This window comes from Ipomoea triloba, chromosome 2, assembly GCF_003576645.1.
Source record: "Ipomoea triloba cultivar NCNSP0323 chromosome 2, ASM357664v1".
Lineage (NCBI taxonomy): Eukaryota > Viridiplantae > Streptophyta > Magnoliopsida > Solanales > Convolvulaceae > Ipomoea > Ipomoea triloba.
This window is the reverse complement of record NC_044917.1, coordinates 22,613,738-22,628,624: the sequence shown is the minus strand read 5'-3', so window position 1 is coordinate 22,628,624 and position 14,887 is coordinate 22,613,738. Positions and strand designations below refer to the sequence as shown.

The 14,887-nt window shown below is 35.4% G+C and overlaps 1 protein-coding gene across 1 annotated transcript; it reads left to right on the top strand.

Annotated features, from left to right (window-relative positions):
* The first annotated feature begins 408 nt into the window (after positions 1–408).
* On the top strand, positions 409–10,516 carry LOC116004505 (respiratory burst oxidase homolog protein C-like). Its single transcript, XM_031244585.1, has 13 exons — positions 409–703; positions 1,223–1,391; positions 1,498–1,540; positions 1,633–1,746; positions 1,845–1,972; positions 2,389–2,668; positions 3,743–4,120; positions 4,762–4,857; positions 4,983–5,098; positions 5,176–5,278; positions 5,783–5,856; positions 9,221–9,786; positions 10,253–10,516. Exons 1-13 carry the CDS (start codon positions 514–516, stop codon positions 10,360–10,362), a joined length of 2,367 nt encoding a protein of 788 aa, XP_031100445.1. The 5' UTR covers positions 409–513; the 3' UTR covers positions 10,363–10,516.
* Positions 10,517–14,887: the final 4,371 nt, after the last annotated feature.

Below are 14,887 nucleotides of genomic sequence, written 5' to 3'. Positions count from 1 at the left end.
TCTTATTCTCAAATTTCCAAAATTTCTAAAAAAAATAAAAAAATAAAAAAATTCCTGTTGATAAAAGCCACATTTCTACAATATTTTCTCTATCTCCCATCCTTTCTTTTTCTTCCACATCACCTAAAAGAATTAAAAAAAAAAAAAAAAGTCAATGTACGAGCAATGCAGTTGCTTTTGTCAATATTTGTTTTTGTCTTAGGATGTACGGTGTACATGTGCTTCCCTGTCTTTATCCTGAGATTCAGCCTGGCTGGTTGTTGCTCTCAACCTCCTTTTTCAATGTTTAGACCCCCATCATTTTCAATATTTCATCGTATATTATTTCTATTCCTTGGTCAAACCACCCTTCTCGTTTTCAAAGACTGGCCTCTTGTGTATATAGAAAGTTGGAGGGGAAAACTGAAAAGTGCTAGACTATCTAGACTCTCAAACCCCCATTACTCTCTTCTTCAACTTTCTTCAATTTCATAAGAACTATTTTTATTTAATAATTTTTTCTATCAATTCGAAATGGAAGACAGTGGGAACCAACTGCTCCAGAAACACTGTGACTCCGGCGCCGCTAATGCTCTCAAAGGGCTCAAGTTCATCAGCCAGACCGACGGCGGTGCCGAATGGGCCACCGTCGAGCGGCGGTTCGACGACCTCGCCGCCTCCACCAATGGGCTTCTCCCAAAACCCAAGTTTGGTGAATGCATAGGTAAATTAACAACCATATATAACCCTTCTTGGCTCACACTTCATTGCACTACAATACTATATTTCATGTTCAATTTTTTTTTTCTCCGTGCTCAGTTAACGTTGTCTTGAAATCATAAAATTGAGAAAATGTCTCTGGGTTTTGTTGGGCGGAGGCCTTTAAAGGCGAAGTCTAGCACCTGTGGGGGTTTGTTGGGCAGAGGTTCAACACCTAGTGTCTCAAAAATATATGGTGATATAAGGAAATAAAGTTGTTCTTCCGCTACTAGTTGGTAAGCGATAAGAGTTTAACCCTAACAAGTGGTATAAAAGTTAGGTTACAGCATCTCAGAAATGTGTGGTGACATAAAAGAAGAATCTCAAAAATGAAATAAAGTTGGGTCTTCGCTAATTAGATAAGAGTTTGATCCTAACAAGTGGTATAAGAGCCAAGTTAGGCGTCTCAAAAATGTGTGACGATATAAGGAAATAAAGTTGTGTCAAAGTGGTAAGCGCTTAATCTTAACAAGTTTGGTGGTAGGTATGAAGAGGGGGTCCGAGGAGTTTGCCGGAGTAGAGCTTTTTGATGCATTGTGTAGGAGAAGAAATATCACTATTGATGATTCCATCGACAAAGCACAGCTCAGAGAGTTTTGGGAACAAATTGGTGATCAGAGTTTCGATTCTCGACTTCAAATCTTCTTTGATATGTAAGTAAGCACACTTTATACATATACATATAAGAAGTTCTTTATGTAATTAATGAAACCAGACAATAACTTGGATTATATATGATGGGGGCATGAATATTTGCAGGGTTGATAAAGATGACAGAATCACAGAAGAAGAAATCAAAGAGGTACAAGCTAGATAGTAACAAAATCATGATTTTATTGACCCAATTAAGTTCTGAATATGCACTAAATATATTCAATCACTTTCGAATTGCAGGTTATTAGCCTTAGTGCATCTGCCAACAAACAGTCAAAATTCCAGGAACTAGCAGAAGAATACGCATCACTGATCATGGAAGAGTTGGACCCCGGCAACCTCGGATACATTGTGGTACTTGAAATGATTAAATATTACGGAGTAATAATCTTGAAACTCTAATCATTGGTGAAATAACTGAACTGAACACTTCTTCGATCACAATATGGCAGATAGAGAATCTGGAGATGCTGTTGCTGCAGGATCCAAACCAATCGGAGAGAGCGCATAAGAACAGGAACCTGAAACTGAAGCCCACAGCAGAGCCCAACCTAGTGGTCAGATGGTTAAAGGATTTCAGGTAAGAGAATGTTACATTGTTGGATTTGTCTATGAATTTGACACATATAAGGAATAGGGGTGGAGCGGATTGATTGGGCTCATTGTACAGGAGTAGATGCCTATAAATACATTGGTTGTATCTCTAAGTGTTGTATTATCATCACTATTAATAAAAGAATAGCTTCACTCCCAATCTCCATTGCCGTAGACACATTGCCAAATCAGTAAATCTTGTCTTCTTTACTTTTATTTTTTTCCTGTCATTGTTATTGTTTTTTGTTCTTGTAAATCTCAACGTACATGAACTCCCACTTTTCACTCATATTGACATGACATACTTTGATTGGTCCAGAAAAAGAGGTGGTCCTGTTTTTATAACTTTTCTTTGTGAAAGAAGTTTTGTTCATGAGAGTATACATATCGTTTTCCTTTTAGGTACTTTCTGTCGGCTAATTGGCAGAGAGTGTGGGTGCTTTTACTGTGGATTGGAATAATGGGTGGGCTGTTTGGTTGGAAGTATGTGCAGTACAAGAACAAAGCTGCATATGATGTTATGGGTGCCTGTGTTTGCTTGGCCAAAGGTGCAGCCGAAACGCTTAAGCTAAACATGGCTCTAATCCTCTTACCAGTCTGCAGAAACACACTCACTTGGCTTAGGAACAAAGCCAAACTAGGAGTTGTTGTCCCCTTTGATGATAACCTCAATTTTCACAAGGTAAGTTAACTTGGCTTCTTCAACCCCTGACTCATTCTTGATTATTGTACCACATATCAAGCAAATAGGTGCAAGAGTTATACCAGGTATTATTGACATTAATATTGATAGTATCCAGTATAATGTTGTACCTTAGAATTTGCATATTTGTACTTTATGAGTTTTCTTAATATATAAATCATTGATAAGATTCAAACTGCACACTATAGGTCCAAAGGGCCTTATTAAAATTTTCTGTCTACAAGTTGTCATTGGCAAGTTATACACTGTGTTTTAGGGCAAATTATACCGTGCATCAAGGTGCACACAACAATGTGCACCACGTAGGCAAACGACGTCGTTTTGAGCATTGTAAACTAACCGTCCCTTTTTTTGGAAATCACGTTTTCCGTTTCGGCCGGTCTGTGTATTTATGTTAATATTCTATGTATTCTAGGTAATCGTTCTGTGTATTCCAGGCAATCATTCTGTGTATTCCAGGCAACCGTTCTGTATATTCATGTTAGTAACACATGTTGTGATGTGTTTGTGCATTCGAATGTTTAGGAGGATGAGTTCTGTGTATTTTGTATCAATATTCTGTGTATTCATGTTATTAACACAGGTTGTGATGTGTTTGTCTTCTGTGTATTTTGTATCAATATTCTGTGTATTCATGTTATTAACACAGGTTGTGATGTGTTTGTGCATTCGAATGTTAGGAGGATGAGTTCTGTGTATTTTGTGTCAATATTCTGTGTATTCATGTTATTAACACAGGTTGTGATGTGTTTGTGCATTCGAATGTTAGGAGGATGAGTTCTGTGTATTTTGTGTCAATATTCTGTGTATTCTAGGCAAACATTCTGTGTATTCTAGGTAAACATTTTGTGTATTCTAGATAATGATTATGTGTACTATAGATAATGAATTCCCTGGAGTCATTCGCATCCGTGTCTACTAACATCGGAACGACGTCGTTTTGGACCAGGGTGCACGATATAACGATTGGTGTTTCAGAACTACAAATTAACTTCACTTTTGTGTCCTGAATTGTGCTAAACTTGGTCCGCGCACAATTGTTTTGTTTGGTAGGTCATAGCGATGGCGGTGGCAATAGGAGTGGGAATACACGCCTTTTCTCACTTGACATGCAATTTCGTAAAGTTGTTACACGCGAGCCCAGAAACATATGAGCCAATGGTGCGGTACTTGGGGAAGCAACCAGAGAGCTACTGGCATTTCGTGAAGGGGGTGGAAGGGGTGACCGGGATAATAATGGTGGTGTTGATGGCCATTGCATTCACACTGGCAACTCCATGGTTTAGAAGGAACAAAGTGAAATTGCCAAAGCCCTTCAACAAGTTTACAGGTTTCAATGCCTTTTGGTACTCCCACCACCTCTTTGTCATTGTTTATGTTCTCCTCTTTGTCCATGGTATCCACATTGTACAAAAATGGTACAACAAAACGGTTAGTTATTCCACTTTTTCTTTTTAAACTTTTATAATTACTAAACTAGTCAAATATCGGGCATTGCCTTATTAAATAAATATCTAATAAAAATAGTAAAACAATAAAAAAAAATTGTGAGCGTACAAGAAAGTTAGCATAATGTACAATTTATTACCATTATTGACTTTTATATAATTTTAAAATTATTACAGTTTTAGATTTTAAGAAATGTGTTCATATTATTAGAATAGCTAAATTTAGATATTCTACATTTTAACCCATTAAAACTGTATGTATTTTTTTTTTGAGTACTACTGACTTGTTAATATGTACTATCTATTCATAACTACTTTTTCAACCCATGACCTCCCATTTGGAAGAGTCACTTCGTGCCACTAGACCACAAGATCATTGGCAAACTGCCAAACTATATGTATTTAACCCCTTTAAACTTCCTCACTTTTACATTATCAAGGGGTTAGATTCTCATATGTTCTACAAATTAAGTGTGGGCTAAAAGCAATATATGAAATTTAATTCATTTGACAATCTTTTTTAGAATATTATACATCATTTGTTTTATAATATTTAAATCATAATTATATTTTTATTTATAATAATTTCAATCTTTCTATTAATAAGTCTTTAGATTATTGTAGACATGGATGTACTTGGCTGTCCCCGTTCTACTTTATGTCGGTGAAAGATTTATAAGAGTCTTACGATCTAGCATCAAACCCGTTAAGATTCTTAAGGTAAGCTTAATATATAATTAAGATATTCAACATTGTTTTTTATTTATGTTTTGCTTGTTAATTACATTATTTTTAATAATATTTTAAATTTAAATATTTATTTATTTGATAATTGAACTGTGAAGGCGGTGATATATCCCGGAAATGTTTTGACACTTCATATGTCAAAGCCTCAAGGATTTAGATATAAGAGCGGTCAATATATGTTCGTCAACTGTGCTGTTATTTCTCCATTTGAATGGCAAGTCAACCGTCCTTTACATTCACCATTTTGTGTGTATTTCTTTGTATATTTTTAACCTAGGTTTCACATTATAGGCACCCATTCTCAATTACTTCAGCCCCTGGGGACGACTACCTCAGTGTCTACATTCGCAATAGTGGTGATTGGACAAGACAAGTCAGAAATAAGTTCGCAGAGGTAAAATTATTTGAAATTATTTTGAGATATTTAATATGAAAAAATCACATTTAAGATATTTGGGAAGTTACTTAAGCAATTGGAGGAGAGAAAGGCCGATGTGGTAGAAAATAGAGAAAAATCAAGTTCTTTTGTAAGAACCTAGTTTTTAGGAAAAAAGAAAAGAAAAAAGAAAAGCACTCATTGCTCACAGCCTCACACACATGCTGCCCAGCAAGCACGTGCTCTTCACAGATCCACTTGGCAATTGAAGTGGTCACCAGCCTGGCGACCGCTTCAGTTAATATATTATTATTATTATTATTTTATTTTCTTTACATACATTGGGGTCTACACATATCTTGTTAGAATTATATGGACAAAATTTTGATGAGGTCAATCACATCACAATCATAAAACAGATTTTGGCATTTTTCATGTCATCATTTACTGGCTGCTATTTTTTGGTTTTACTGCTTTCTTCCCAAATTGATGGTATCATAGTATTGTGTGGTGTTGTTACAGGTTTGCCAGCCCCCACCTAATGGTAAAAGTGGTCTCTTGAGAGCTGATTGCTTGCAAGGACAGAATAACCCCAAGTAAGTCATTTTCCCTTACCCATGCAAGTTGTATTTTCTTTCCTATATTTTAGCTAGTATTTCACTTTTAACTTGCCACAACATTCAAATATTCGATAATAACTCATTAACTTAGCACAAAAAACCCTACAACTTTAATCATATACTCGTTCTGTCCCATATATATTGTCATTAGTGTATACTTGCATGTTGTGAATATGAATATCCGATATTTATGTTCAATACAAACATATTGATTGGAATCATAGTTGACATATATAGTTGTACGTGGAATTTTTAAACTGGGCACCCACTCGCGTGTAACACGTGTATCATATTTAGAGAAAGTATTTTTGATTTCTTGTGACAAAAAGGTGGAATTGTCCATCCCAGGCACCCCCACACCCCGACCCAACAGTAATCATGGTGATTCAACAGACCAACAGAGGCTAGACTTTTGCTCACTGGGGCACAAGGAGCCCCCTCATTTTGAGAGGTTGCTCCACACTGTCGCTTGTGAAACTTGATCCTTGGTCTCTTGTAACAAATTTTTTTTATTTCTTTGTCTATGAATTGGTTAACCTCATAATGTGTTAAGTAATGAAACATTAGGAAATATTAACATTCAGAAATATCAATTTTGAATGTATATATTGTCAATGTCAAGTGCATAACTATCCTGTTGGCAAAGTAAACAATTGATGAGTAATTGTAACTATGCTATACTTGAATAAATGCACAAGGTTTTCAAATGATAAGAAAAAGTGTCAAATTAGTCCCCTAAGTGGGAGAAATAATGCTATTGGTTTTCCTAAGTGAAAAAAACTCTATAGAGATACTTTAAACCGGCGTATCAATTCAGTTAAGCCCTACTTAACCGGTAGCTAGATCCTATATGAACTTATCTTTTTCCCTTCTCTCTTACTTGGACTTCTAGATTTCATATAAGACATTATCTGGCAAAAATAAAAAATAAAAACAAAGATTCACATAATAGAAAATGGGTGTTAACTTCCAAGATATATTTTCAGATTTAGGCTTTGGGTATTAAGAGATGAAGTTTTGTTTGGGTGAGCGAGAAAGATGAAGTTGTTTGCAATAATATGCTGGGATGTCGTTTAATGAGTTTTACTGTTACATTTTATGTCACTTGTTTTTTTATAGTCAAATTGTGGGTTGAAATTTTTAAATTTGTTTTTATTTTATTTTATTTCATCCAAATAATGTCTTATATGAAATCTATTAATCCAAGTAGGAGAGAATGGAAAAGAAAAGTGTGTGTAGGATGTAGCAAAGCAGCTACCGGTATGGATGTAGCAATTGAATTTTTTTGCTGGTCGAGAGTATCTCCTTGGGGGGTTTATTTATTTATTTATTTATTTTTAATTTTATTTAATCTTAGCGGATCTAATTGCACTAATTTTCTCACTTAGGGTGACAATTTGAAACTTTTTCCTAAGCTGATATTTTATCTAATGAAGTAATAAATGTTGTTGTATTTATGGGTAGTGACAATTTTTGTAGACTTCCCAATTTATGAAGGAAGATAATTTTTGATAGAGATATAGGGAGTACTATTTCTTATGGTCTAATAAAATTGGAAAAGAGTTAATTCCATTTTTGGTCCTAGATTTATAGCTCACAGTCAACTTTTAGTTACTTTTCGAAACATCCCCATTTGGTCTAATAGAAGATCGAAATGCCCTTGTATTTTGCGGTATTTAAATAGTTTTGTTGATGGAGGACTAAAACTAAAAATGGTCATGCCACAATAATATTAGGGCCAAAGGGGGTGTTCTAAAGAAAAAGAACTAAAAGTGGATTGTCACTTATAAATCTAGGACAAAAAATTGGAATGAACTCAATTGGAAAATGATAAGTGGACTCCCTAAGGACTAAAACTCCCACCATGTGCGTGTCTAAATTTGATTGGAGAAAGAAAGTAAAAAAAATAAAAACTGACCCATTCTGTATTTTGATTGGATCTGAATATGCCATGTCAACATGAAGTAGAAAGTGAGAGTCATGTAGCTAGTATTGCTCAATAGAATTAGAACATGTTATGAGAGTTTTACTAGAATTTCTGAATTGTATATATGGCTCCAATGCCTTTTGTAATGAGTATAGTTAGACATGGTATGTTTGATTATACCGAATATAACAAAGACAAATTGATTGTATCTAGACATCTAGTACAATTAAAAGAAAAAAAAAAAACCCAATATTAGTAAGAATACTAATTAATTGAGTAACTCAGTTGGTTCTTGGGTAGTAAATTGTGGGAAGGGCCACAAGATAAGCCTTAGCAGTCGCACTGTGGGAGCTGAGCTACACCCAATGTGGTGGGCACCTCCACTATCCTGTTAGTCCCAAGTATGGGGGGCGAGGGAATTTCGCCTTTGTGGGTACGTAAGAATACTTAGGGTGTGTTTGGTTGGTGGGTTTAGGCATAAGGAATGGGTATGAAAGTGATTATTATTGTTTGGTTGATAGGTTTTGATAATGCTATTATGGATTTGGAATACCCCATTAATGAGAAAACCCATGGTTTCATTTCCCTTTCTCCTTTCTTCTCCAACTATTAATAATCATTCCCATTCCACCAACTACCAAACATGCTAAATACTTTCACCAAAACCCATTACCCTTACCAAGTATTTGATACCCATTCCCATTCCCATTCCCATGTGTGAACCAAACACACCCTTATTAATTTCATTTAAAATGGGAGTGGTAAATTAATTAAGGGTGAGTTTGGTTCGCACATGGGAATCGGAATCGGAATGGGTATCAAATACTTGGTAATGATAATGGGTTTTGGTGAACATATTTAGCATGTTTGATAGTTGGGTGGAATGGGAATGATTATTAATAGTTGGGGAAGAAAGGATGAAAGGAGATGAAACCCTTATTTAATAAGGGTGTGTTTGGTTGGTGGGTTTAGGCATAAGGTATGGGTATCAAAGTGATTGTTAGTGTTTGGTTGATAGGCTTTGAGAATACTATTATGGGTTTGGAATACCCCATTAATGAGAAAACCCATACCCTTATTAAATAAGGGTTTCATTTCCCTTCATCCTTTCTTCCCCAACTATTAATAGTCATTCCCATTCCACCCAACTACCAAACATGTTAAATACTTTCACCAAAACCCATTACCCTTACCAAGTATTTGATACCCATTCCGATTCCGATTCCCATGTGCGAACCAAACGCACCCTAAGGGTATGGGTTTTCTCATTAATGGGGTATTCCAAACTCATAGTAGCATTCACAAAACCTATCAACCAAACACAAACAATCACTTTCATACCCATTCCTTATGCCTAAACCCACCAACCAAACACACCCTAAACAATTTTAATAATGTTGAATAATAATGCAGCTTCCCAAAGGTGTTGATTGATGGGCCATATGGAGCAGCAGCTCAAGACTACAAGAAATATGAGGTGGTTTTGCTAGTGGGGTTGGGGATTGGCGCCACCCCAATGGTAAGCATAGTGAAGGACATTTTGAACAACACGAAGGCGATGGAGGATGAAGATATTGAGACCGGAATTAATGGAGGCACCAGCAGCAGGTTGCAGGATGATCACAGGAGGAAATTTGCAGGACCATCAAGTCGCAGAAACAAGTTTAAAACGAGGAGGGCATATTTCTATTGGGCTGCACGGGAACAAGGAGCATTTGAGTGGTTCAAAGGGATAATGAATGGAGTTGCTGAGATGGACCATAAGAATGCCATAGAGATACACAATTACTGCACCAGCATTTACGAAGAAGGTGACAACCGTTCTGCCCTTATTGCCATGCTTAAGTCCCTCCACAAGGCCAACAACGGTGTCGACATTGACACTGTTCCCAGCACTGCTGTTAGGACTCACTTCGGTAGGCCTGATTGGCACGAGGTCTATAAACGCATTGCTTCCAATCATAACAATGAAACAATTGGTACGTTATTTATTTATTTTTACAATAATTAATCACCATTTTGTTCCCTCAATTGTTTCTCAATTGTCAATATAGTTTTAAGTTTTCAATTTCAACCAATTTGATTCTCGAATTGCTTAAAATTTCATCAATTAGACCAAAATGGTGTTTTCCACATGTTTAAAATTTCATCAATTTGGTCTCTGAAAGGGTTTAATTGGCGAAATTTTAAACAATTCGATGATCAAATTGGTTGGAATTGAAAACTATGGATTACATTGACAGTTGGGAAACAATTGAGAAACCGAAATGTTGATTTTTCCTTTTTACAATGATGCAACAATGAGACAATTAGTAGTAGAAGATTATGTTAATATAAATTAACAATTAACTTAATACAACATTGATTGAAAAAAACATTTGGTTTAATTATATATAAGGAAGAGTAAAAATGGAGATTAACTTATAGAGAAATGAGAAATTGCAGGAGTTTTCTACTGTGGGGTACCAACACTTACAAAGGAGTTGAAACAGCTAGCATTGGATTTTTCTCGCTACACATCCACCAAATTTGATTTCCACAAGGAAACTTTTTGAGATAAGAAAAATGATACTTTTAGTCTCGTCATTCAATTTTATATTGTTATATTGCAATGTCATATGCTATTCCAAGCCATTGTTTCCACATGATTTGCATATGAAAAAGGTATTTTTCTTTAACATGTTTTTGTTTTAATTATGGGAATATTGACTTGCCCCGATCCGACAAAGCTTTGGGACGATGTAAATACAGGAGACCCCCTCACTTTGAGAGGTTGCTCTCACACTGTAGCCAGTGAGACTCGATTTAAGTCATTGTTTCCACATGATTTGTACAGAGTAAATGAAAAGGAAAGTTTTCTTTTAAACTGTTTTTTGTTTTAATTATGGGATTATAGACTTGCCTCGATCCAAGCCATTGTTTCCACATGAAAAGGGAATTTTTCATACAGGAGACCTCTTCCACTTTGAGAGATTACTCTCACATTGTCGCTAGTGAGACTCGATCCATGGTGTTGCTTTTACACTGTTGTTAGTAAGAATCGATTCTTATTTTTTTTTTTTTTTTTTTTTTAAATATCACCTTTATTATCTCTGTGATCAACTGAGTTGCTCATGCGGGCATGGCAGGAGAGACATTATATTTGCCCAAGTGGTAGGGGGCTATGGCTGGTGCATGGCACCGGAGAATACACACCTACTTGTTGCCCAAGATTGATATTTTTTTTAAAAAAAATTGATCCGATCATTATTATTTTTTGTTTAATTATTATTATTTATTTATTTTTTGTAATAATTGTAGTACGTAAGTACTAACTTGTATAAATTAGTGAGATGTATAGTTTGGATGAGAACAATAAATCTGAAAAAAAATAATACTTCATCTATCCTACTACTATTTATTGGTCAAATCAATTCTTTCTTTTTTGGATATTTTCTTTATTATTTTTTACTTATTTTTAAATTTGATTATTTTTTTTGTTTAATAGTACATTTAATGTAGTTTCTAAATATATAAATTTTGTATATTAATACTAAACTTAATATTACGAAAGATTGAATTAAAAATAATTCTAGTCAAGTCTCGTCAATCGAACTAGACACATAAATGGGATGGAGGAGTACTTTAGTTGGGATGAGAATAATAAATCTGAGAAGAATATGAATTCAGAAAGAATGAATTGTTATTGAATACTTGAATATACTTAAATCTAAAAACATAATAAGTCTCAATTAAAGTTATATTATTGATTTATGTCCCTCTTTTTATGCTAATAAAGGTATACATTTTACTTTAAATGTTTTTAGATAAAATTGTCCCTACTACATTCTTGTTAGACAAAATTACACATTCTTTTTAATTCTAATATTGATAACTCCATCATTATTACCATACACCTATATCTATCATATTTTTTTCCTATTCTTTAATTATCATTTTATTAAAATCATTATATAATTAATTTAATGGTTGATTATATTTTAATTAAATTTATATGAATAGTAATTTAATGGTTAGGCGCCCGGCCGCGGAGATGACTGATTTTGGCAAAAATCACTGCAGCCGGGCGCCGCCTAGTGTCTATGTTTGATTTTTGCAACATTGGGCCCAACACAAAAACTGTACACATTTACATGGAAAATTATTATTTAGATCATAGTCTACACAGTGTTGTGTGAACCATAATAAAAGTATGTTTTTAATATACTAAAAATATATTATTTATGCACTGATTGTATATTATACAAAATAATGTACTTTTAGTATCCAAATAATGTATTTTTTTCTGAACACAAGATACATTTTTAATATATTAAAAGTACATTATTTGTGTACTGATTGTACATTATTTGATAATATAATGTACTTTCAAATAATGTGCTTTATGTATAAAAACAACATATTTTTTGTTTATAGTCTACACAACTATGTGAACTATGATTCACACAATAATGATTGTTTTTATGCACAATGAAGCCTATGTCGTGTTCTTAAAAACACTACCTTAAAAGCAATATTTTCTCGGGGACGGTGCATTATGAATTTTTCGTTTAGCTTTCGATAGGGAACACATGTAAGCTGCGTCGGGCTTGCAATAGCAGGACGTAGGATGATCCTGACTCTCAAGGCAAATTATTGCATGGACCATGGTCCACACAGCTGTGTGGACATGCATGCAATAATGATTGGACTCTCAAAGCTCAGACAAATACGGGAAAGGATTGCGATATGATAGTGAAGGAATGATTGCAATATGAAAATAAAGGAATTTGCGTTGGATTATGAAAAGAGAAAATAATGATCAATCTGTCCTAATGAATAAATGGACCTTCATTTATATACTAGTACATCCTTCGTTCCTCAGCCATGAAGGCCCAACATTCATTATGCTGCATCACTCACTCACAAAACACACCATCCACTCATTTGAAATATAGCAAACAACATTCACAAAATCAATGTTAAATTAAAGCATAGATTAAGGATTTGCTGTGCGGACAAGAAAAATAGAAAAGGAAAAGGGATTTGGACCAACCAACTCTCAATTCAAGAATTTATCCAACATCAACAATCCTGCCAAATGCGGACAAGTAAGTCTACTATGATCCAAATTAATAGGAGAAGGAAAAATAAAATGACTAAAGTCTTCTATTTGAATGATTTTTCAACAATCTCCCACACATTCGAAGAGAAGGCTAAAAAAATAATGTTTGAGCGATACACAAGACCTGATCTTAATATCACTGTTTCAAATCTTGGACTGACATGTAGAACTGAATAATTTTCTTTCCGAGAGTGACATGATATTGTTCGTATTCGTGGTGAATGATAGTTTGTAAACGAGGAATAAGTTCCCAGAGTGTCGTGTTCTCTAAGGATAGAAAATTGGAATCAAGTCAAATGCATGACATTAAGAGGGTTAATTGTCAAAGAGTTACTAAAATCAACAAAAGCAAAAGTATCATGAGACAAGAGTTCAATTGAATGAAAACAAATGTAAATGATCAACTAAAGAGAGGAGGTGGATGCCTTCACTAGGTCTCATGTATGACGGTCACTAAAGTAGCATCAAGGCAATGCAAACAAGTCTCGTTCAAGGAAGCCCACGACACCTTCACCAAGCGGCGTCACGCTTGGACTCCCACATCCTCAGTCGGTTGGGGCATTATATCAAACACATGGTCTACCACCTCTCTCGAGCCTCGTCTTCCCAGATCAAGGGCGGCAATGTGGTCAAGTGAGACTCATGATGGTATGATATCTCACTAGCTACCACCACTTCCTTCCACTTTGCTACCTATCCCGGGTGGAAATAAGAACAAATATCTCCAAACATCAACCACACATGAACTATTGAAACCTAACTTGCATTTCTCAATTCATTGGGAGAATTCAAATAAAACATGCATGATCCCTAATTTAGAGCATCTAACTCCCAATTTAACCTAGCTACTCATAGTAAGATATTGAAAGGAAAATAGATCTAAAAGCTCAAATGATAACCAAAAGGAAATTGCAATTGAAAATTAAAAGCAATGTAAATCAATGTCTAAGAGTTACCAAAGCAATAGCAAATGTAATCCACAAGCTTTTCAATCCTCAATTCGTAGCCAAGATCTACTAATTCTAGCTCTATTCTAGCTAATCTTCTTCTACAATCTCTAGATCTCTTCTAAAATTGTGGAACTCCTCTAAGATGGTGGTCCTCTGCCTTTCTTAACCTAAGCTCCCTTAAATAGCCTTCCTCCAAGTGATCTTCTCATCTTTGCCCACAGGAGCTGATCCACGAGCCCGTCCACACGTGGAACGGCTCGTGGATCTTCTACTTAAACTGACTTTCGCTCACTTCCACGCACGTGGATCCATGCGTGGAACTTTCTGGTTATATTCCATGCCTAGTCCATGCGTGGAACCAAACGTGGATAAGCACTGATTCTTCTTTCTTTCATTGCTCCTTCCTCTAAGCCTTGGTTCCCTTCAAACCTACAAGAAGTCTTTCCAAACATACCATGTGATAGAGTTTTGCAAGAGTTGGCACATTAGAGCTTAATACCACACAAATTGATCACACACGGGCAACAAAGTATCACCAACTACCCCTAGTTAGACCCTTTTCTATAGGTATCTTTGGCACCAATCAAAATTTTCGCATTTTAGATTGCTTGTCCTCAAGCAATTCACATTTAAGCCAAGATCATTTAAGTGCCAAAGATATCAATGTCACTCAATCAACCAATTGGCCAAGCAAGCTAGGGTGTAGCCAACCGAAGAGGGTGAGATCCCCCATACTATCTACAAAGAGTGTTAAACATGCGCCATTCAACTCTAGGAATATGCAAAGGAAGCAAAAATCCCTAAAAATCTAGTTTAAGCATTGGAAAACCATTTCATACCATTCAACCAAGCATGCAATCCAATTTTTGGGTTCACCTTCTATTTTGCAAGCATCTTTAAGCCGATCTCACTAGTGGGAATGATGTACACAACTTAACCAACCCGTCCAACCGAACGCCAAAGCCCTAATGCATAAAAGTAAGTGAGGGTAGGGGCATGGACCACTCACCGCCAATGGCTTGGGCG

Bases quoted from the DNA above. Each gene is read 5' to 3' on its own strand.
- LOC116004505 (XM_031244585.1), top strand. From the start codon at position 514: ATGGAAGACAGTGGGAACCAACTGCTCCAGAAACACTGTGACTCCGGC. The intron at 5,099-5,175 runs GCAAGTCAACCG...TTCACATTATAG, and splicing joins GTTATTTCTCCATTTGAATG to GCACCCATTCTCAATTACTT. The intron at 9,787-10,252 runs GTACGTTATTTA...GAGAAATTGCAG, and splicing joins TCATAACAATGAAACAATTG to GAGTTTTCTACTGTGGGGTA.